General features: G+C 38.0%; 2 protein-coding genes across 2 annotated transcripts; one reads left to right on the top strand and one right to left on the bottom strand.

The window, feature by feature from the left end:
* Positions 1–361: 361 nt before the first annotated feature.
* Positions 362–7106, top strand: LOC116301507 (uncharacterized). The gene is made up of 4 exons (XM_031710579.2): positions 362–642; positions 2766–3133; positions 4570–4767; positions 5812–7106. The coding sequence occupies exons 1-4, from the start codon at positions 516–518 to the stop codon at positions 6142–6144; spliced, it is 1026 nt and encodes a 341-aa protein (XP_031566439.1). The 5' UTR covers positions 362–515; the 3' UTR covers positions 6145–7106.
* On the bottom strand, positions 6742–19245 carry LOC116301495 (N-alpha-acetyltransferase 35, NatC auxiliary subunit). The gene is made up of 29 exons (XM_089033313.1): positions 19145–19245; positions 19005–19060; positions 18642–18710; positions 18440–18473; positions 17994–18105; positions 17336–17410; positions 16840–16932; positions 16624–16698; positions 16186–16252; positions 15899–15942; positions 15587–15634; positions 15379–15468; positions 14646–14751; positions 14206–14294; positions 13586–13669; positions 13191–13250; positions 12917–13020; positions 12282–12348; positions 11811–11909; positions 11578–11631; positions 11292–11416; positions 10969–11051; positions 10707–10754; positions 10432–10514; positions 9148–9213; positions 8786–8896; positions 8177–8260; positions 7786–7866; positions 6742–7263 (listed from the first exon to the last, which is right to left on the bottom strand). The coding sequence occupies exons 1-29, from the start codon at positions 19237–19239 to the stop codon at positions 7204–7206; spliced, it is 2262 nt and encodes a 753-aa protein (XP_088889439.1). The 5' UTR covers positions 19240–19245; the 3' UTR covers positions 6742–7203.
* Between the last annotated feature and the right edge of the window lie 2792 nt (positions 19246–22037).

Genomic DNA, 22037 nt, shown 5'->3' with positions numbered 1-22037 from the left:
TAAACGGAATAAAAATAACTGATCCAACCTTCGACTTGACTATGCAGAATAACTTCCCTTGATCGATCACAAATGATGTGAGACTACAGAACAGAGGAACAAAATTCAAGGTCACGAGTCCAAAACAAAGAAACCATTCCTTGGCTATCAGATCAAACCGCAAAATCAAATTGCAACAACAAAACTGAAAATGCATTAACAAAATTGAAAACAAAGTGATAAGAAATATGGTCGATGGCTTCGACTCCGAAATTAGAAGCAATATTTTTTTTCTGGACAAGATTTGCAGAGAAAAATTCGTCAAGGTAGTTCACATGGCGTTCATCTCAGAGGCAGAAAAGTTTTCGCGGGATTCCTGTGTCGTGGCGCGTAATCTGATACCTTGTATATATATTCAAAAGCTTGTGTTCATGTAGTCTTTAGCTTGGCTACGTTCGTTTTGTACAGATTTTCTCAACTGATCTATCTATTACTCAGTCAGATAGCTTGTATTACTCTAAGTCCTACAGCCAGATATGTCCTACAGAAATCTGTGTTTTTTGTCTACGCTTTTGATAGTGTTCCTCACATCGTACATGCTATGGAATGAGTTTCGTCTGATGAACAAGACGAACGGAAGACGCGGTGCTGCACGCAAACGCGGTAAGAAAAAAAATTCTAAAATCTGTGTAAATAACTCCTAATGCTTCATCATAGGATTTATTCGCGAACCTCTCTGTTTACATAACCAATTATGAAGGTTTAAAATCTTAGGCTACATTGTCGATGTCTTGACATGGTTTGGGATCAGACAAACGGTGTCTCATTGTCACTGTATTATACCAATTTTCATGCGCGAAAATAGCTTCACTTTAGAGCGTCTATTACCACAGGCTGATCCTAAAATCGAGAATCTATTTATCCAAATCCCTGGTCATACTGAGAATCTTTATAATTAATATCGTCAACTCCCATAATAACAAAATGAGGACGAAAGATTTGCTGTACGAAGTCAAACACTCATAATCATGATCATGACTATCGTCTTCGAGCGATAAAACTGTCGGCCATTTTGAGTTTGTAGCGATTAGTATCTCTCGATTGATGAAATTGTACACCATTTTGATTTGCGCTGCTTGGTAGCAGCACTCAAGCTGAGATTCCATCGGATGCAATTTCGATAATACTATTGGTTCGGCATTCTTACCATAATAATTTTTTCCTAGTGAAATCTTGAGATCAAAAAATACACCAATATTTGTCGATACTTCAGTGCAAATTATACGCCAATATTTAACCAGAAAACCAACTCATCTTCATCAATAGGAATTGTATTCCTCTCCTTAATAATGATTGTTTTCAAAATACTTGAAACATTTGGCGTACGGCAGACATTGCTTTCGCTTGGACCAAAAAAATATGATCAGAACTCAAAGTGCTTTGTGAAAATGTTGCTGGGAAATTTTGGAAAATTTTCAACAAATTATTTCAAAATTTGAACTTAAAATATCCTGCACTGTAAAAATGAATTTTTTTTTTTACATATTTCGGCTTGGATTTTAAAAATTAATTTTAGCTGGGAAATATGAAAGGTTGTTGTATCAAGCTGTCAAAATCTTCTTGGTTTGTTTTACCCAAAGTTTCCGGAGCTACGATTCAGCTTTTTTTCCCCAAATCAGTTCTTTTTCAAGAAGCAGAAACTAATTGTTGGCCATGAATTTTAATTATTCAGCAAGCTGCTTGAAGCTTGGGACATCTGGTCTCCTCTGCTTGTTGTCTTGCGATGCTGTCGTATCGATCTGTCCCTTTGTGGTTTCAACATTGTATTAGCCCAGACAACTCTAGCAGAAACATTCCTTTGAATTTTGACACAAAAGTTGATAACATTCTGTCATCATTGTCCGCAGAATGCGTTAATTTTTGACACACGAAACTTTATTTGTTTCTTATCCAAAAACGCCCTAACAGCCAAGGCCAAGTGGATGGAAAACCGAGAAATCTTTTCTCGATCGTTTTCGTGCATTTATTTATGTCGATACGTCGCGGCTAGTTTTCGAAAACGTGTCCCACATGGAAAGTAGTGACTATGGGCTCTTAGTCATCGGCGACACAAACGACATTTTGGGTCTGCTGGTCATAGCAAGGGGTTTATCATTTACGGTCTAGGGGCCGACTAACATCTCCCTTAGGCTTCGGCCGAGCTTCCTGATCAGTCTGTAAATCCAGGGATAGCGGTGTCGGGGTCGAAATCTCCGGCGTAGCAGTAAATGCTTCGCCCTGCCATACGACGGTTCAGCACTCGATGTCTGGAAGTATGGTCCTAATTTTTTAAACTAACAAAAAATAATTATAAGGATAATCTTAGATAAATCCAGTTAAAGGTAGAATTTTTCTCGACTTGAATCAGAAGTGTTACCACTTCGTGTTCGGTTTTAGGCGTGATTACACGGAACAATTTTTCCTGCAACTTGTCTCGCAACTGCGTTAATACAACACAAGTTGCAAGAGTGTTTCGTTTCGTTACGCAATCGTTGCCATGTAGTATCGCAGCATTTTTTTTCGCATTTTGCGCTGTAGGTTACACGCTGCAATGCTCCATGCAACTTGTGTCGCAACGCCTTTAGGAGAAAAGTTGCATAGAAAATTGATTCGTGGTGATCGACAGAGAAAATAAGCTGCGCATGCTCACTTGCGTCTCTTCAGAAACAAAAATATTGGCTCTGCATAAAGTTTAAAAGTATTAGTCTTATTCTCTAGACGATGAACGATATATTTTGTACTCACAGCCGATGCAGTAAGAAGAGCTGGAAAAATCTCTGTCATTGGCGGCAAATCACTAGCGAGCAATAAAGTCTATGACCAAGTAAAGAGCTTCGTGGTATTCATTGGATACCCAAGAAGCGGCCATACACTGGTGAGCTCTCTGATCGACGCACATCCACATGCAATCATCGCCAACGAGTTCGACATCATCGGTAGATGGGAAAAGTGGAAACCATACCAGAGAAACAAGTATTTCTTGTTTGACCAGTTGTATAAAAACTCCAAAATGGAGGCCGAGAAGGGTTATAGATCAAAGAAAACGAAAGATGACAGTCCGTTCGATTACAATGTTCCTGGACAATGGCAGGGGAAGTTTAAAGACACTTTGAAGGTATGTAAGAAATAGAGGATATTACATGGGCGCGCGGAGATACGAAAAATTTATCTTCGAGTGTTGAAAAGATCTCTCACGAGTGAAGCGCAGCGAACGAGTGAGAGATTTTCAACACGAGAAGATAAATTTCGTATCTCCAAGCGCCCATGTAATACTCTGTTTATCATATCATTATCCATAAAATCAACTTAACAAGCTTTTTATTATTATAAAAAGTTTTTATTTATAAACTAATAGCTTAAATACTCATGGAAACGATATTTTCACATGTGAAAATAACATGTTGTTTTCACATGTGAAAATATCAGTTTTTCGAAAAGTTTTTATTTATAAACTAATAGCTTAAATACTCATGGAAACGATATTTTCACATGTGAAAATAACATGTTATTTTCACATGTGAAAATATCAGTTTTTCGAAAAGAAGAAATATAGGTATTTTATGGATAATTATATGATAAAACATTTTTTTAAATCTTCAAAATGTGGCAAGGTTAGTTTTTACTCGATCTACGGAAACGCCATATTTTTCTATCAATACATAGACTCTTATCATTAGGTTTACCGCTAACTGCTAGAGATCAGGCCCAGAAACACGCCCGCAAACACGGAGAATGTGGCGGTTCGTCCAGCAACAATTTCATTATGACACCTTGCTAAATGTTGAAAATTTGAAGGAAAACGCCTGACGTCGAATTGCAGTTTGAGGGGCTAGCAAGAACGTGGTGCTAAAGGTCTTTAATATCAAAAGATATACCTTAAGAGGGGGAAAAGTTAGGAGCGTTTGATTTAACAAATGAAAGTACCTCGCTAAATTATCTTGTAAAATGCAGCGCAATGACATTACAAGACAAGTAAGGCGGGAAAATAACGCGTACGTAATTAGTCCTGGCACCGCACTTGCGCTTTGCGTCGCAAATTCACCATTTTCCAAACATTGCTTCACTGGTCAAACACAAAGCCCTCAAGCGAGGCGCCGAGGTACTTTCAAAGGATTATTCAAAATTGAACTTTTCAACCTCGACTGAATGCTTTGTGTTTGACCAGTGAAGCAATGTTTGGAAAATGGTGAATATTTCAATGCGCGCAACCTCTTCTACACGTATCCGGAAATTTTTGTATCCGCAAATTTTTTTATACGAATACTGGTTGCGTCCACACGTGTCCGCAAATTTTTGTGTCCGTATCCGCAAATTTTACGAAAGCGGATACGTGTGGACGGTGAAAACGATTCGAATACGCTGCGTGTGGACGCAAACATTTTCGTATCCGCAAAAAATAATTTGCGGATACAAAAATTTCCGGAAAGGTGTGGACGGGGCCTGAGAGAAACTTCAGATGTGATCGACTCAGGGCACGGCTATCAAACATATCGAATTGGAATTTAGTGTGTTAGGTTCTGCGATCTAAAATCGATGGTCAATTTTTTTCAGGTGATTGGAGCAAAGAAGGGTGGGAAAACCACAAGATTGCTCGCCAAGAAGAAACGCATGGAAGTCATGGAGAAAATCATGAAGACTGTTAAAATTCCCTTCAAGTTTCTTCACGTTGTGAGGAACCCTTACGATAACATTGCTACGATGTTACTGAGAACTAAACACAAACGGGTATCGATGAGCCAAGGATTCAAGGTAAAACTGGTCTGCGCACGTGTAGTCGCTTTAGTATGGTCACGCAACGTTTTCTCCAGCATTGCGTGACCACAGTAACAACAACTGCTTAGGAAAGTTGCTAGCCATTCCGAGGTCGAGGGAAAAAACTGTGTCGAGTTAGCATTGCAGTGCATTTTAGCGCTATTTTAGGGGTTAAATATGGCCGTCATCTTGAAAATATGTCTTCTAAGACAGCACACAATGCCTTACGATGACAACTCGACCCAGTTTTTCCCTCAACCTCGAAATGGCTCGTAATAAGGCCCTTTGCAGTTAACGGTCACGTATCTGTACTGGTAAGCAAAATTTTTTATTTTATTCTAAATTGGCGATTCTTTTTAGCTACTTGTAAAGAACCGAATGAATGGATGTGTAACCAGTGTGTCACGAAATGCAGTTTTATTACGATCTCTCCAAACAGGTTGTAGAAAGTTTGTTTGCTCACCAGTATATTCCACACATGGGAATCAAGATGTTCATTCATTTGCTGTCAGTGAATTAATCAGCACGTGATTACTGAGCTGCAAAAGGCCTATTGTCTTTGTACTGTGATGTAAAAATGTTTGGTGCTGTAGAGCACGAAAGAATAAGCTTACGGCGGCGGCCATGTTGGACGATATAACAAAAGAATTCGTTGACAATTCTTTTGTTAAGTTCCTCCAACATGGCCGCCGTGAAAACCATCAATACGAGCCGTAGCCGCAGCCGAAGTAGAAGGGTGTTTTTTTTTTTACCTTTTCGTGAACAACTGCGGAGATTCGGGCTCTCTTAGGTGTATGTAACATCTTCGCTGAGCCGATATAGTTTTAAATATGACTTTAAATTTGTGCAGAGAAGCCGTCCTTTCAGTGCCCTCGTGAGCATTTCTTTTCCTTAGCCTGCGTAGCCTTCTTTGGCTACCCCACCCAACCTTATGGAGACCGACAGTTGTCTCTTTCTAGTTCATTCCGATCCCACACTAGCTTTGACTGTATGCCTCCTTGAAGATGTTTGAAATTTCTCCAATTATTATTTTTTTGGTAGTTGAACGACACAGAGGCCCTCGAAAGAGAAATCTTCAAGTATTTTAGCTTAGCTGCAAGGAATCAATTCCTATCACAGAAGTACAAGAAAAATCTCCTGGAAATCCAAAGCATAGAGCTGATCAGAAAACCAAAGGAAACACTCAAAGGAATCTGCAAGTTTCTTGGGCTGTCTTGCAGTCAGAGATACCTTGAGGACTGTATTAAGATTATATTCAAGGAGCCATCAAATACGAGGAAGAATGTAGTATGGACGAAAGAACAGATAAGAAAGGTTAAACAGACTATGAAGCGGTTTTCATTTTTGAAGAAATTTACGTTTGAATCGGATTGAATCTACAAACGAAAGAGGATTTGCTTAAAGCACAAGTATGCAACTAAAGAAAATGCGACAATTGGCGATTCGTTTGATACAATGGATTTTAAAATCTCTGAGCCAACAGACATCACAGTGTTCTGGCTAGTGGTACACCAAATACTCGTATTTTATTGAATGAGAGCATCAAGCTATTGCCAGGTCAGAAAATTGCAAATTTGTTTTCTCACGACACAGTTCGTTGCGCGCAACGTTGCAAAAGTACATTCTGTCAATTTTGATTGAGAGGAAGATGGCGCAAAAACATGCCCAATATATTTCTTTACATCTTGGTTTAGCTGTGGTAGGAACAATACCATATATGGTATATAGAAAAATAGATGTTTCTGTGACGAGGTTATACCGTCATGCATCGCGTTTGTTGTTTCTAAACGCAACCCAAAAACCTGAGCAGATAATGAATGAACTCGTTATGTTGGAGTCAAACTCATTAATGTTTGTAAAATAATGATTGTTAAGTCAAATTCACTAAATATGTGTTGTGTTATGTGGTATAAAAAAAGGATAAAAAAAATTATCAAAAATTATGAAAATTTTGGAGAAGTTTACTTGTAGTTTCAAATCACATGATTTTTTATTTAGTTTCGCCATAAAATAAAGTACACAAAATATATCTTCTTACAATAGAATTCGCGTGTACATTTTCTCCATTTCATAGCGTATAAAGATTTGAAGAAAAGACTTTTATTGTATTCCACATTACTATGGTAATGCGACTTTTACAGCTCTGATCTTGACCAATCAAAACACGCAATCGCGCACACGGTCCAATCACAGCGCTTGAATCGAGAAGCCATTTGAGTGTAAGTGTGTTTGTTTTTCCCCGGCGATACGCAAGCCGGATAAAATCTCCTCTTAGGGGAGATCAGTTCTTAACTTGACGAGAGGTCAAGAAGAGTTAATAAAATAACGTGGGGATAGGATAGCTCATTCGTTTCTTTTCACAGAATATTTAAATAGTTAAAAGTGTTTTTTTTTTCATCGAATGAAATAAAAATAAATTCCAAAGAGTATTATTTAATTAAGGCGGATGATCGGAAACGCACGGTGCGAAGAGAACTCAAATGTTGGGACGTTCTAAAAGAGAACAAACAAGTAAAATCAATACGAGAGAATTCCAGAATCCCAGCCTCCTGAGCATGGCAAATGTAGGCTTACAGTTCCTTCGTGCTGGCTACGAGGAACGCAGTCTCACCGTTTCTCGGTGTTGGACACAAGGAGATCAGGCTCACTGTTCCTTCGTGCTGGACACAAGGAGCGCAGTCTCGCCGTTTCTCGGTGTTGGACACAAGGAGCGCAGGCTCACTGTTTCTCGGTGTTTGAAACAAGGAGCGCAGGCTCACTGTTTCTCGAGGTTGGACTGGACACAAGGAGCGAAGGCTCGTTGATCCTCGTTAGCCACAAGGAAAGTGAGCTCAATTCATTTTTGTTCCTGCTCAAAAGAAATGCAGGCTCAGTGTCCCTTGATGCTGGCCACGAGGAGCACTGGCTCGCTGTTCCTTGGTGCTGGAAACAAGAAGCTCAGGCTCGCCTTTCCTTGGTTGCTGACCAAGAGAAACGCAATCTAAAGCAATATGACTGAATGATTAAAATACTTACTAACGATTCCTGCTTATGGCCGCCTGCAGCCAACTTCATCACGACAAGGTTAGTTTTAGAAACTTTGAGCACCAGCGCAACCTGTTGGGAAGCGAGAAAACGGCAGGTTTGACTTAAAAGCATCTTTAACGCACCGGTGCCGTGCTGCGCCAAGATGGACACGCCGGGAATTTTCATTGTAGCAGCGTTGATGATTTTAATTTTCCCGCAATTACTGGATCTTGTGTAGATGAGGCCCGAGCGGGGGAATTGGGGTTCCCAGGGGATCAGTTCTGGGGCCTAATAATGTTTTAAAACAAGACGCGCAAAAAAAAAAAAAAAAGTAAAGTGAATGCGCAAATAGTATGCAGATTTAAAAGGTAGCCTTGAAACAAAGAACATTAAACAATACCTCTTCCTGTGAAATTGAAACCATATCAAAGATCAACTTTGCTTGATGGAATAAGTTGGCAGAGAGCACGAAAAGATCACGGGCCTGAAATGATTAAAATAGAATATTATTTGACATAGGGTTGTTGAACAGCATCATTATCATCACCATCATCATTATCATCACCATCACCACCATCGCCACCATCATTATCATCATCACCATATCACCTCTACTATCTTCATCACCATCACCATCGATCATCCCCATCGTCGTCACCATCCATCATCATCACAATCATCATCATCCTCAGCTCCACTATCAACTTCGCCACTAATGATTATCAATCATCACCATCAATTATCATCATCATCATCACCATCAACAACCACCAGCAGCAATCTTCACCATCATCTTCAATCACCTTAATCACCATCTTCATTGCAACACTATCAAATTCATTATCATCACGCAACATTCATTAATATACCATGATATAGCAACTACCCCGTGAGAGCATGCAGACAACAGTTCGACTTGGGAAATTTAAAGGAGGGGAAAAACACTACAAAAAAACACAATTATTCTATTCCTTTATCTCGTCCTTATAAGATATTAATGCTGCTTTACCTTTACGTCTTTGGCTTTGGACATGTCTACAAACTCTTGGTAGTGTCCGTAATACATCGGCTGAGGTGTGTCTACCGTTTGGAACGGTAGGAATCGGCGCTCGAAACGAATCTAAATTAACAAATAAATCCGGGTAGATTATTTATTGTTAAAAAGGATATTCAATATTCACTAGCTTATGCAGGGGCTCGGGGGGGAGGGGGGGGAGGGGGGGGGGGTGGAATCCGAGTCCCTCTGAAAGGATAATTATTTATTTATCTCTACCTTGGAGTATGATTGAAGAGGAAAATGGCAGAAAGCATCTAAGAAAATTCTATTTATTACAATTTTCTATCTTCTATTCTATTTAGTATTATACATACTTGTTCTGAGCTAAATTCAAAATTTGGTTTCTTTAGTTTTCCATCTATTTCGAAGCCTTCCAGAGCCTGTGGAACGAAGAACAGTCGATACATTCTGGTTAAAAATTTGTACTTCTATGTAGACGTTCTCTTAAATTGGATGCGCGTTTTGTGGAAATACTGCAGTGCATACCATATATCCGTGAAAAACTTTGTAAGAAATTGCACAAATTTGTACAAATAAGTATGTTTAGTAGACCTCAGAAGATGGCAAACCATAACCACTGTTAATCCCATTATCACCACCATCATCATCATCATCATCTACATCATCATCATCTTCATCATCATCATCATCATCATCATCATCATCATCTTCATCATCATCTTCATCATCATCATCATCTTCATCATCATCATCATCGTCATCAACATCATCATCGTCTTCATCATCATCTTCATTATCATCATCTTCATTATCATCTTCATCATCATCATGTTCATCATCATCTTCATCATCATCATCTTCATCATCATCTTCATTATCATCATCATCATCTTTATTATCATCTTCATCATCATCATCATCGTCTTCATCATCATCTTCATTATCATCATCTTCATTATCATCATCATCATCTTTATTATCATCTTCATCATCATCATCATCATCATCATCTTCATTATCATCATCATCATCTTCATCATCATCTTCATCATCATCATCATCGTCTTCATCATTATCTTCATTATCATCATCTTCATTATCATCATCATCTTCATTATCATATTCATCATCATCATCATCATGTTCATCATCATCTTCATCATCATCATCATCATCTTCATCATCATCTTCATTATCATCATCATCATCTTCATCATCTTTATTATCATCATCATCATCTACATCATCATCATCTTTATTATTATCATCATCATCATCTACATCATCATCTTTATTATCATCATCATCTTCATCATCATTATTATTATTATCATTATTATATCCGTGAAAACGTTAACTAACAAAATTGTACAAAATAGTGCAACGTTTTTTAGGTACGCAGATACTTCTTCTACATTTTCCTATTGATGGTTTACCTCTGTATAACTTGGCCGAGAGGGACTAAAATTGAAACAAAGCCCAGTCTCTCCCGAAAACTTTCATAGGAAGCCCAGAAATGAAAATACAGAGATGCGCAGAAAAGAAAAGAAAGAATGAGAGATAACTGTAGGGGGGTTAAAATTGAACGATTTTTCCTTTCTCAGTGGCGCACGTTCAGGAAGCCCCGTAATTCTTACCCTTAGATATCCTTGACAGAGATACCTCATACCCTGGAAGAGATGGCGCCATCCTTGGTGCTCTTGAATGGCTTTCTCGCTGGCTGTAAAAAATGTGGTATCGTGAGTATGAGCACGTTATAAGCGCAGCATGTCTTGATCTGCCTCTGTTCCAGTGACAGTGAGTGAAACCGAAGCAAAAAAGTGTCTTGACATATGCCAGTAGAATACAATTATCCTTTGCAACACAGCAAGCTAACTATAAGTGGTGCTGAACGTATGAATAGGGAACTTGCCTTTCTTTTTCTTTTTATTCTTTTTCCCACTTCTCCCACTTTTTTGTTCTGTTGAAGCAGAAACAGGAATGTTTACAATAAAATGCTATAAGATGCATTGGTTAGAAATATAAGGAAAGAAGGAGGAGGGAGGGAGGGAGGGAGGAAGGAAGGAAGGAGGGATGGAAGGAAGAAAGGGAAGAAGGGAGGGAGAGAGGGAGTGAGAGAAGGGGGAGGTAAGGGAGATCAATAAAACTATGCATTCATTAGTAACTTCTCTTACCCAAAGCAGCTTCTTGTGCTTGTAGCAACTTCTCTGCTCGATTAAGACACGTCATGTGCCATCCAAAAAGAAAGTCTAAATACCTATAAATATGTAAGCCATTTAAAAAAAGTAATAAAACTAATAAAGAAAAAAAAACACCCACCCTATCCTCCTGGGGGATGGCAGAGCACCTTTAAAAGTAGGGAGCGGAATTTTTTTCTTCTTTTATACGGAATTCAAACTGAGAGAAAATGAGATTTCATCTATCAGGGAGGGGTAGGGAGGAGGGGGATGGGGGCTCCACCCTCCCTGATTATTTACCCTGCTAGCAGACATCTTACCAGTAAATGTAGTGGTATTCATAAGGACTGTACAGCTCCAATTCAAACCCAGAAGTCAAGTATTGGACCATGATGTTTAGGGTGTGATAGAGAACCCAGGATCCAAAACACGCAAAGTGCTGGCGCTGAAAAAATAAGTACGCTACGTCAGAACGAATCTTTTGTCCCCCGGGCTTCCATAGAAAACATTCCTGGTAGAGTTTCACATAGGGTAGGTAAATGAGGAGTCTGAACGAGTCAGTGCAGGGTCGGGGAGGGAGGGGGGGGGGGGGTAGGTTTTGCTTACCTGAGGCTCATATTTGGTCAGCAGAGTGTGAAGTTCAGCGTCTGCTCTGTCTGCCTGTCAAGAACAAAACCAAATATTATGCTTATTTTCAAAGAAAAATATGCCATCCAAAAAAGGCAAGCATAGCTTTCACTTCAAAAAGTAAAAGGTGCTATATGCTGGTGTACGCAATGGAAATTAGGAAAAAAAATTTGTGGAACGACAGACTGATAATGGCGTCTTACATTACTCACCTCGTCTTGTAAGCTTGCAAATTCCTCCAACAATTGCCCTAGTTTGTCTCTCTGTCTTGCACGATTGTGGCCAAGAGTGTGGGTCACTGATTTCATAGACTGTAAGTATAAATCTCACAGGTTACAAACAGGCTAACTAACAGATCGAACACTGAAACAACCTCAGGGCTGATCTAAGTCAGGACAGGCTAACTCACAGATCAAACCCTGAAACAACCTCTGGGTTGATCTAAGTCAGGGCACGGCTAACACACAGATCGAATCCGAAGTTTAGCTTGTCGGGTTTTGTGGAGGGAGGAAAACCGATGAAGAAACCCTCTTTTCAAGGGAGAGACATAACAAACTCTACTCACACTTGAGAACCAAAAAAAAAAAAAAACAAATCTGAGACCCCAGAGGTGAGAGGCGAGTGTATTAACGCTACATCGCCCTTGATTAACTACATGCCCAACAGAAGTGTGACTTACATACCCGTACTGCTCTGTTTATAAACAAATCTGATATTTCTTTAGCCTTTGGGTTATTCAGCAGCGACGACCTAGAGAAAGAAATTTCATTTCATTTCCAACAATAATATGCGCAATGCTGGCATTTACCCCAGAAATACTGTTAAAACGAGCGTGTCAGTTAGGCATTAAGTTACACAAGAGTTATTTACACGTCGTTTCTTCGCTATCTTTTACTAATAGCTAGTATGAGCGTTCATATGAGTGGGAAACTTACAGTACTGACTTATGACATGTACAACCATACCATATTGGTACCATTGAAATGGCTTTCCATTGTTTTGTAGACAACTATTATTTATGGTAAGAGCAAATTTGGCAAGACTGTGAAAAACTCCTGGTTTGGCCGTGCCATGCCGTGACTGTGCTGCATCCGAGCAGTTGGATAAGGCAAGCAGTGAACTCCTGCACTGTAATTGGTTTAATGACCATGACGTGACCATGTCACATGCCTTCACTGTCACACAAAATCTGTTTTGTAAAGTTATAGCTCCCTCCCCCCCCCAAAAAAAATTGCTGTATTTTTGTCCGGCTCATAGACAAGATGTTCTGATCTGAGATTTGCACTGGACTAGTTGAGTTAGTTTGAGGTTTACTTACTTTTCAGCTATGGACGGAGGACTGTTGAATGCTTTAATTGCATCACGTACGACATCAACTCCAGGAATTCTACCAAACAATTTACTATTCTGCCAAACCATAAGCTGTGCCAAGTGAAGAAACACAATAACTAATGAGTTTTATAGCTTAATTGCAATGGTGGACAGGTTTTTACTTTTCGCCGTTCAATTTTTGCACCTCATGGTACTCATGTCATATATATATATAACTCATGACACCTCACAGTACTTGTGACATGGAGGTACCAACATACCTGTAAGTTGGATCTTGTGAGAACACACGGATGGGTTTTACTGAACTCAGAAACAAAGTCCTAACCAATAACAATAGATACATGTTGAGGACGTGAATAAGACTCTTGTCCATGATATTTGTAATGATTGTGATGATAATAACTGGTGATGGTGGTGATGATGATGACTGGCTAAGATGTTGATGGTAATGGTGATGATGATGGTGATGATGGTATTGATGATGGTGATAATTATAATGTTGATGGTGATGACGATGATGAGTGGTGATGATAATGGCAGTGATGATGGTGACGAAAATATTAATCATGGTGTTGGTGATAATGATGGCAGTGATAATGGTGGTAATAATGATGACAATAATGGCTATGGTGACGATGATATCATCAATACTTACAATAATCATATGTAGAAGGTTACACTCCACTATACTGCAAACATGAATAAGCCTCTTCACTATGAGCTGCAAATAATCAATTGCCTGAAAAAAAATTGATTATTATGCTACTTATTTGCTAATATTAGACAATGTGACCCCAGAAATCCTATTGATCCCACTGACTTCCACTGCCACCTACCAACACTACTGTCACCTTACTGTCAATGAACTGTCACCGTAACAATATCCACTGGAACCCTACGTCACTTTATCGTCACTGAATAGTCAGTCGACCAATATCCATGGGCACCCTACTGGCACTATACCAACACTACTGTCACCTTACTGTCACTAAACCCTCAGTCTATCAATATCCATGGGCATCTTACCAACACTACCGTCACTCTAATGACACTCAACCGCCACCACACTAGACCATCACCCTACCGACATCCACTGACCAACCAACACTCTACTGACACTCCTGTCACTCTACCGACACCCAATAAACACCCTACCAACATCCCCTGGCACTCTACTGCATTACTGTCACCCTACTGACACTCAGCCCAAACCCTAATGAAATCCTATCAACACCCTACCCAAATTTATTTACACCCTAATAAAAAATTCCTTACTGCTTCTCTGTCGAACACCAACACGTAACGAGGGAAAGATGGAGGAAGAAGACGCTGGTTTACTAATGGTTCAAAGCCCAACATTTCTCCTGCAGCAAATAAATTGAATATCATTACTACACAGTAAATACAGTTAAATCCTAAGCTTAAATATTAGACCCCAGCTTTTAATTAAGGCTTATATTCATAAAAAAAAGGAATATGAAAATATGAAAAAAAGGAAAATTAGGAAAGGAAAAATGGGAAAAAGGAAGAATGCAAATAATAAAATAATAATGGAAGGTTTGTATATAGTGCATTTATACACTTTCTAAATATGCTTTACGTTTTTATGACGTGTGGAGGACGTCTGCATAATAAGGGACTATTAGCAGGCGTGGAGCTTACAATCGTAAGTTCTGGTTTCTCATTACCATTTAACCAAAAGGTTATTAACACACCTTTCTCTAAGTCTGCAGTAAGTCCCAGTTGTATGGTCTTTTTGATAGGATCCACAAGGGTCAGGGCTGTATTGAGAAGCTGTTTGGCTGTGGTGACTCCATTACACTGAAACAAAACCATTATCAGCAAACCATTGACTTCTGACTAACAGGTCACAAGGCCTCCCCTCCTTAAACTGAGCAGTGTCAAAGAAAAGGAAAAATGGCAGCTCAATGTTATTTTAGCAAGAAGACATTTCAGAGCTGATAATATGTGACACAGGAGACATGCATTTATAGCAATTGAAGGGCTTAATGCAAGAACAGCCTTAGTGACTTTTCTAGGTAAATTTCAAACTTTCCAACAAAAATATCACCAAACAGCCTCTTTAAGTCTAAATATCATTATTTGCTAACTATTTTTTGTGATTCTCAAATGGTACGTGTCAGTTCTTGGTCAATCAATTCTATAGAACTGACGTGTACCATTTGAGAAATTGCCTCTCGGACTGGTCAGAAAGTGCCCTATGCGCTAAGACTACAAAAGACCTCTTTACCTTAGGCATAATGTTTTCCACTTAAAACCACGTGACATTCCCTTGAGTATTATTCCTTTGTTTAAGTTTTATCCATAATCATGTGTCTTCTTGTGTGCAACGAAGAAATAATACTCAAGAAAATGACATGTGTGAAATTCAAAAAAAAAATGCACATAAGTTAAAGAGATCTATATACGAGTCTACTGATTTACTACCTCTGATTTGTCTATTGCTACAACTGCACAATAAAAGGCTTTAAGGAACTTGAGTCTTGCGAGAATGGCTTCGTTTTTCTTTATTTCTACCTATTGTAATTAATGAGATAAATCATGATCTACACAAATAAAACATTTCAAGAAGTTAAACTCAAGTCAGATGCCGTGTTGTATATATTCAGCCTATTTCTATATCTTTTACACTTACCTGAAGATCTGTTGAGTTTGTTTCTGTCTTTAAGGCTATTCTAGCATTCTATGCAGTGAAATAAAAGCATTAGAATACAATATGGACAGATCTGTCGTACTGTAAAAGATACAGTAACTGGGTAAAATTATCGTATTTCAGACCATGTGCCATTCTATTTAGAATAGGATTCTTTGTTTTCAAGAGTTGTATCCACATGTGTCTTCTCATGTACAACCATTAAACAAAAAAATGATACTCAAGGGAATGACATGTGCTCTGAAATGGGAAAGTATTGTGCTTAAACTAAAAGAATCTATAAATTTAGCTTACTTTCAATTTCCTTGATATTTCTTCTTCTGCTTCTTTAAGCATGCCTAATTTATTCAAATAATAAGAACCTTTGAAAACCCCTTAAACAAACTCTGGCTTTATTAATTTAGGGCAATTGGAACTTAGAGTGTTAAGTTTTGTGGAAGGAGGAAAATCCAACATCAACAGCAAGAGGCAAGTGCACTAACACTACTCCACAATTTATTTCCACAAAATAATATAAGCATCAAAGGGATTTTGAATAAGCAATTTAGTGGGTTAATTTATAGCAGAACTGATCATCTTACCTGCAGTTCTTGTTTCACTGACTTGACTACCCATCTTAAATCCATATGTCATTGACTGGAAATCTTCCTGTCAATTAAAACACGCATACAGAGTGCACCCCAAAATTAGTGTTTGACACAGTACAGTAGGTTGTCAGCAGAATGTTGGTAGCTTGTGGGTAGGATATTGGTAGGCTGTTGGTTGGAAGAGTGTTGTGAGGTATGATATTGTTGGGGTGTCTGTAGGGTGTTGGTTGGAAAAGTTTTGTAGGGATGTCTGTAGGGTGTCTATAGGGTGTTGGTTGGAAGAGAGTTGTTAGTAGGGTGTAGGTAAAGTGTTAGTAGGTTGTCACTAGATTGTTGGTAGGATTTCATTAATTAAAAAATGGTTTAGTAGCTGAGGGTGACTATATGCTGTTGGCCAATTTCTTACCAAAACCATTATTTAATAAATCATACCTCCTCAAAGACTTGAGCAGTGTTGACAGCAATTCTAATGAACTCACAGCACTTCAATATAGCTATACAATATGCCTGTAAAAGTAAGTATGAGTGCAAGTCGTTATGTTGTCTTGCCTGAAAAGATCAATAGGTTGGCACCACAAGGCCTTATCTCATGTTGTCATGAGTGCATGGCACTGTTATAAGTTAATTGTTTGATTAGATAATGTGTACCTTAAGGCAGAGATCTTCAATGAGGAAAGGATCATGCATATAAAGACAAATAAATACTGTCTGTACCAAGGAATGACCATCCAGCCATGTTACCTGAAAAGTAGACCAATCAACTTTCAAAACCACGCTACTGTATTCAGGTTCAGGAATAGAAAGCAATACATAGGGAATCAAGAGTGACATAGCTAGCTGTAGTACCTCTGGGGACTAAGGTTTGATTACTGGACTGGGCATCACCATGAGTAGAGTTTGTTACTGTAGGTCTCTAATTTGATTTGAGGGTTAAAGTTTCTCCCAGTTTTCCAGTTTCTTCCCTTTGCAAAGCCCAATACAGCTGTATCTTACAGATTCCAATTCAAACTATAAGTTTGTCATACCCTGACTTAGATCAGCCCAGAGGTTGTTTCAGGGTTGGGTCTGTGAGTTAGCCAGGCTCTGACTTTGATCAGCCCAGAGGTTGTTTCAGGGTATCAATAGAATTTGAATTTTCACTCACCAAACATGCCATTAGCTGGTCCATAATCCCAAGAAGCTCGTCTGACGTGAAATCCTTAATCTTTATCATTCCAGCCTAAATATTTATTATAATCATAAAAATTCAATTTCGTATTGCCTAAGAAAAGACACTCTGTTCAAATAAAACTGCTATAAATACCCATTCAAGGCTGCAAATATATTTTTTGATAAGCGGGTCATTTGTCAGGCCACAGAGGCATACTGTATTTAGCCTGTCAAACCCAAGTGTATAGCCCGTCAAATGTCCAGCCAATTAAAAGGCAAATCATTTATAAATCAAGTTTCAATCAATGTAACTAGACATTAATTGTCCAATGACTGGCACTTATTCGCAGCCTTGCCCATTTGATTTAAACATTATTTAAAACCTCGCAGGAAGAAAATAACAACAGTAAAGGAAAATATAGAGTTTCAATATACTCCCCTTCTCTGCAGAGGGGAATTAGAATGTTTAAAGCGTAGTGAGGACCTCAACAGGTAATATATTGGTGATTTCTGTCTGGAGATTTTTGAGGGCCAATGTATTTTAAGATAATATGCTATATTATATATTCTCTATCTGTAGTGAGGGGGCTATGGGTATTGCTTCTAATATTTTAGGAAGATCTTAATTTCTGGGAAAATATTGTAACTATTACCTCCACAGCAGGTTTAAACTGAACTACTTTTCTAGTCTTGTTACAAAGCATCCCAGCATCCATTTTTGGGTCCATAATTTCAATGGCAGACATTGCTTCAAACAATCCAAACCTACAAACCATATTCATATGTCACTCAATATACATATTGACCAGTACGAAAACACTAATGGATTATCTGCAGTCCCTGACTTGCATAACTACTATGTTACAGTCTAATTATTGCAGGGTTTCAATAAGGTGGTAAAAGTTTTTAAATCTCATTGTCTGCTCAAAATGTTTATCAAACACTAACCACCTTGTGCTGTCAGCCAGGAAACTTTTTATTTAAAACTTGAGATTCAAATGATGAATATTCTGCAGCTAGACAGGAAATGATGTCAAGTGAAGCCCTGCACCATTGAATGTAAATGTTGCATTAAATTTCAATTCATAGTCAAACTTACATGTTATCATGCACAAGTTCTCCATGTTTTAGCTCTGAAAGAAAAAAAAAAGGAAAAGTGCTTGTCAACACAATGTTAAATAATTTATATTTTCTCATCAATTGATTATTTGTAAATTAAGGGCTTTAAGTGCGTGCAGTCATGAACAGTTTTTTAAATTTATCCTGTCTGCATTCTACTCAAGACCAGAATTTAATTTTACCTATTGAGGATTCTCTGAAAGCTTCTGTTATATCAATCCAGTTATACTTTGGTTGTTGTGCTTCAGACCCTATTTAAAATGATGATGATAATAATGATGATGAAAATAGTGAATCATGATAACAAACGTATACCATAGACCTCTCTTATGCCTATACATGAATCTGTATATTAAAATTCTTAAATATGCTTATATTGAATTATATAGAAGATTAAACCTAACTACTGCAGTAAGCTTACACTAATATACAGTTAAGCTTATTTGAGTTAGCTTGGAATATTTTTTCAGGCACATCATTTTGGAATTGCAATAGCCCTAGAAAATAAAATCTGAAGCAAAATAATTATTCTATACTATACACACCAAGAGTTGACATTTTCTCTGACAAGTTCTCCACAGTCTCATCCTCGCTAGGCGCGCTAAATATTAGAGGGAAAAAATACCAATGAGACCATAAAGTAATTAAATACAACAAAGGAAGGGTAGTAAATTTAATTCTTGACCTGGTATAATGCTCTCCATTCTCAGGTATCGATAAATCTTTCTCTTCATCTGATGTTTTTTCAACCATTTCTTTTTCCTTCCCTGCCTCCGCCATTTTGGATTTCAGCGCGCAAATAATTGTGGGAGAAAATTCCCAGTGGCCTTTGCGAGTGTACTTCAACTTGAAAAAAGAAAGCACCTTTATTTTTATTGAATTTATTTAAAGAAAAAATGAAACTCGTTAGCTCCTCTAGCCAGTGAGAGTCTGTGGGTATCGACAGCGGGAAATTTACCCAAACTGAACATAAAGAACAAGTTTATTTCTTGTCTGCATACCACACTTTTTACAGCGCAAGTCTGAAGGGTCAGCGCAAAACGAAAATAACTGAAATAAATGGATTAAAAGAAATTTGAAGGACGAAAGTAGTTTACGAGTTAATTATCAGCATTTCACTAGAGGTAAACTCCATTAGATTTATCAAACTTTTATTTCCGTTCGCGTGGGATCCCTGTGGTTTTAGACTTTTTGGGCTTCCCGCTAGATTCAAGATGGTGGACAAATTCAAGTAATTCTTCGCTGTAATATCTGCAAGTTTTGAGTCATATTTTCGACATTTTAAAGCTTTAAGTGGCGGGAAAATCATCAAAAAGAAATCTATGCTTATTTTCAATTAAGGTAAGCTTACCATGTACGAATATAGAGTTCATTGCCACATGAACGACAATTTTATTTTGAAGAAAGATTGCCTCATACGCGACCTTCTTCGCGGCACTTGAAAAAAGTTATGTGCCAGGCAGTTATTAATTTTTTGCGATTTCTCAACTAAAACGACTGCTCATCGATTTAGTAAAGTATTCTAATTTCGTAGAGAAACTTCAAGCAACTCTCCTCTGCTCAATAGATTTCAGTTTGATGCATTTGTCTCTCCTTGGCATAGAATCGCTAACGACCTTCTTCGCGGCATTTGAATAAAATTCGACTGCTGGGCACGCATTAGACACAGGGAGTCCCTAATTTTCTACAATTTCTCAACCAAAACGACTGCTGATCGCTTTAAAGTAAATGCTAATATATTTAAGCTTTAAGCATCTATTTAACTTAGATATAGATGGTCTAATATCGAGATAAAATGTCTCCAAACTTCTTCTCAAAGCTGTTGCGGTCGATTCGCCCATGATGACTATAGCGCTTAGAAAATCATCCTGATCGGCCTTGGTTTCATGTTTTATTACTTCATGATGCAACCAACTGCAAGGATAAAGAATAACAGGCTTTGCTTGTGCTTGAATAGTGTATTTAGAGAAAAAGACTACATAGCGGGCGTAGAGTGATTCTCCCAGCCCCCTCACAGACCAAATTACATACATTTATAGTATTTTATGGGGGTCCTTCTCCGCCCGCGATGTAGTCTTCTTTGTATGGTTTCACTTTGAAACCCATTTGAAAGCATTTTTTTCCATTCCTACCACTTGTAGTTTGAAAAAATCATAAAAAGTAGATTTTGCATAATTCGAAAGAAAGATTGGCCGATTTCAATGAGAATAATATGCGTCAGAGAAACATTTTATAAGTGTCACACTTGCATCGCTCGTACTCTATGTACATGTTTACCTTTTCATCATTACTGTACTCTATGTACAGGGTTGGCTAAAAAGAGAAAGCTCGCGGATTTTTTGTTTTTTTAGAAGCGCTTGAGGATTCTAAATAAAGATAAAGAGTTTCAAAAAAAAAAAAAGATTAGCCGATTTCAAAGAGAAATGTGGGGAAATTTCGGACTGACGGATGTTTAGTTTTTTGAAGACCGTGTCCGGCTGACTGACGTTTATAGTCACTTCGTATTCTTTAATTCTCCTATACGTTCATCCATACCATTACAGCCTGATTCATCTTTTGCTATACGTTCATCCAATTTATTATTATTCTTATTCGTAAACTTTCAACCACATTCCAGGTATATTCAATTTCCTTTATGTAGTATCGATCTTGCATTTCAGGTATCTTTTTTATTAATATATGCGTTCACCCTATATTATCTGCTATATCCTGTTCCTGAAGGTACATTTTTATTCTATTAAGTTGATCGAATCCAATTTAGGTACATTCTTATTCCTACACGCTCATCCAATAGCAGTGCATTTTTTTTCAGTCTTCATAGCTTTCGCTGTTCAATCGTAGTACTTAATTCTTTGGGGGATGGGAAGGTGTGAGTCAAATAGTGTACGACAAGTGCCTTGCTGGTTGATACTTTGATGCTCGTAAAACTATTACTTTTTTACGACAAAAATGAAACAAATGACACTATTGATGCCTATTTTACTTGCTCTTTTAGAATTTGTTAGTTTTATCCTCAAAATCCAAAATTGTGGAAATTATGGATCAGGATTTACTCCCTGGATCGGACTTTTCCTAGGTGGAGTGTCGGATCGAAAAACGTTTTTTCATGGTATTTCAACTTAATATCACTGTAAAATATCTAACATTGCTTGAACAATTGCTTTGACGCAGCTATTTTTAGAAAATAATCGAAAACATGGTTTTTATGAGAAGGAAATGGTTAAGGGTACACAGTCAGAATCTGGTAATTTATTTCACTTATTTTGCCATTTCTTTTCAACTTTATCAAACAGGAAATCGAAAAAGACATTGAATGATCCCTTACTTGGAGCCATGCCAGATCACAAGCTAAAACAGAAAGAGAGCACTCGTACAGTAAGCAGTGTTACCGCAAAGGGTGGAAAGAAAGTCTTTGTTCCAAGGGGATGGATATTCTGAACCGTATCACCCCATCAATGCAATTCAAGTGAAAACAGATAACGTGAGTAATGATTGATTCGTGTACTCAAAACATATTTAGTATGCGTTTGTCATAGACTATTCAATCTAAGAATGGACTGCATGTGGAGCTCGAAGTT

Source organism: Actinia tenebrosa, unplaced genomic scaffold, assembly GCF_029948245.1.
Source record: "Actinia tenebrosa isolate PJP-AT-01 unplaced genomic scaffold, QUT_ActTen_1.0 PGA_scaffold0__85_contigs__length_37466705, whole genome shotgun sequence".
NCBI lineage: Eukaryota > Metazoa > Cnidaria > Anthozoa > Actiniaria > Actiniidae > Actinia > Actinia tenebrosa.
Note: the sequence above shows the minus strand (reverse complement) of the source record. Positions and strands in the feature narration are given on the sequence as shown.

Excerpts from the sequence above, each read along its gene's own strand:
- LOC116301495 (XM_089033313.1), bottom strand. The coding sequence starts at position 19,239 with ATGGCGGAGGCAGGGAAGGAAAAAGAAATGGTTGAAAAAACATCAGAT. Across the intron at positions 16,933-17,335 it reads ACCAGCTAATGGCATGTTTG|GTAACATGGCTGGATGGTCA; the intron begins GTGAGTGAAAAT and ends TCTACTTTTCAG. Across the intron at positions 12,349-12,916 it reads CCTCCGTCCATAGCTGAAAA|GTCGTCGCTGCTGAATAACC; the intron begins GTAAGTAAACCT and ends TTCTTTCTCTAG.
- LOC116301507 (XM_031710579.2), top strand. The coding sequence starts at position 516 with ATGTCCTACAGAAATCTGTGTTTTTTGTCTACGCTTTTGATAGTGTTC. Across the intron at positions 643-2,765 it reads CGGTGCTGCACGCAAACGCG|CCGATGCAGTAAGAAGAGCT; the intron begins GTAAGAAAAAAA and ends TTGTACTCACAG. Across the intron at positions 4,768-5,811 it reads CGATGAGCCAAGGATTCAAG|TTGAACGACACAGAGGCCCT; the intron begins GTAAAACTGGTC and ends TTTTTTTGGTAG.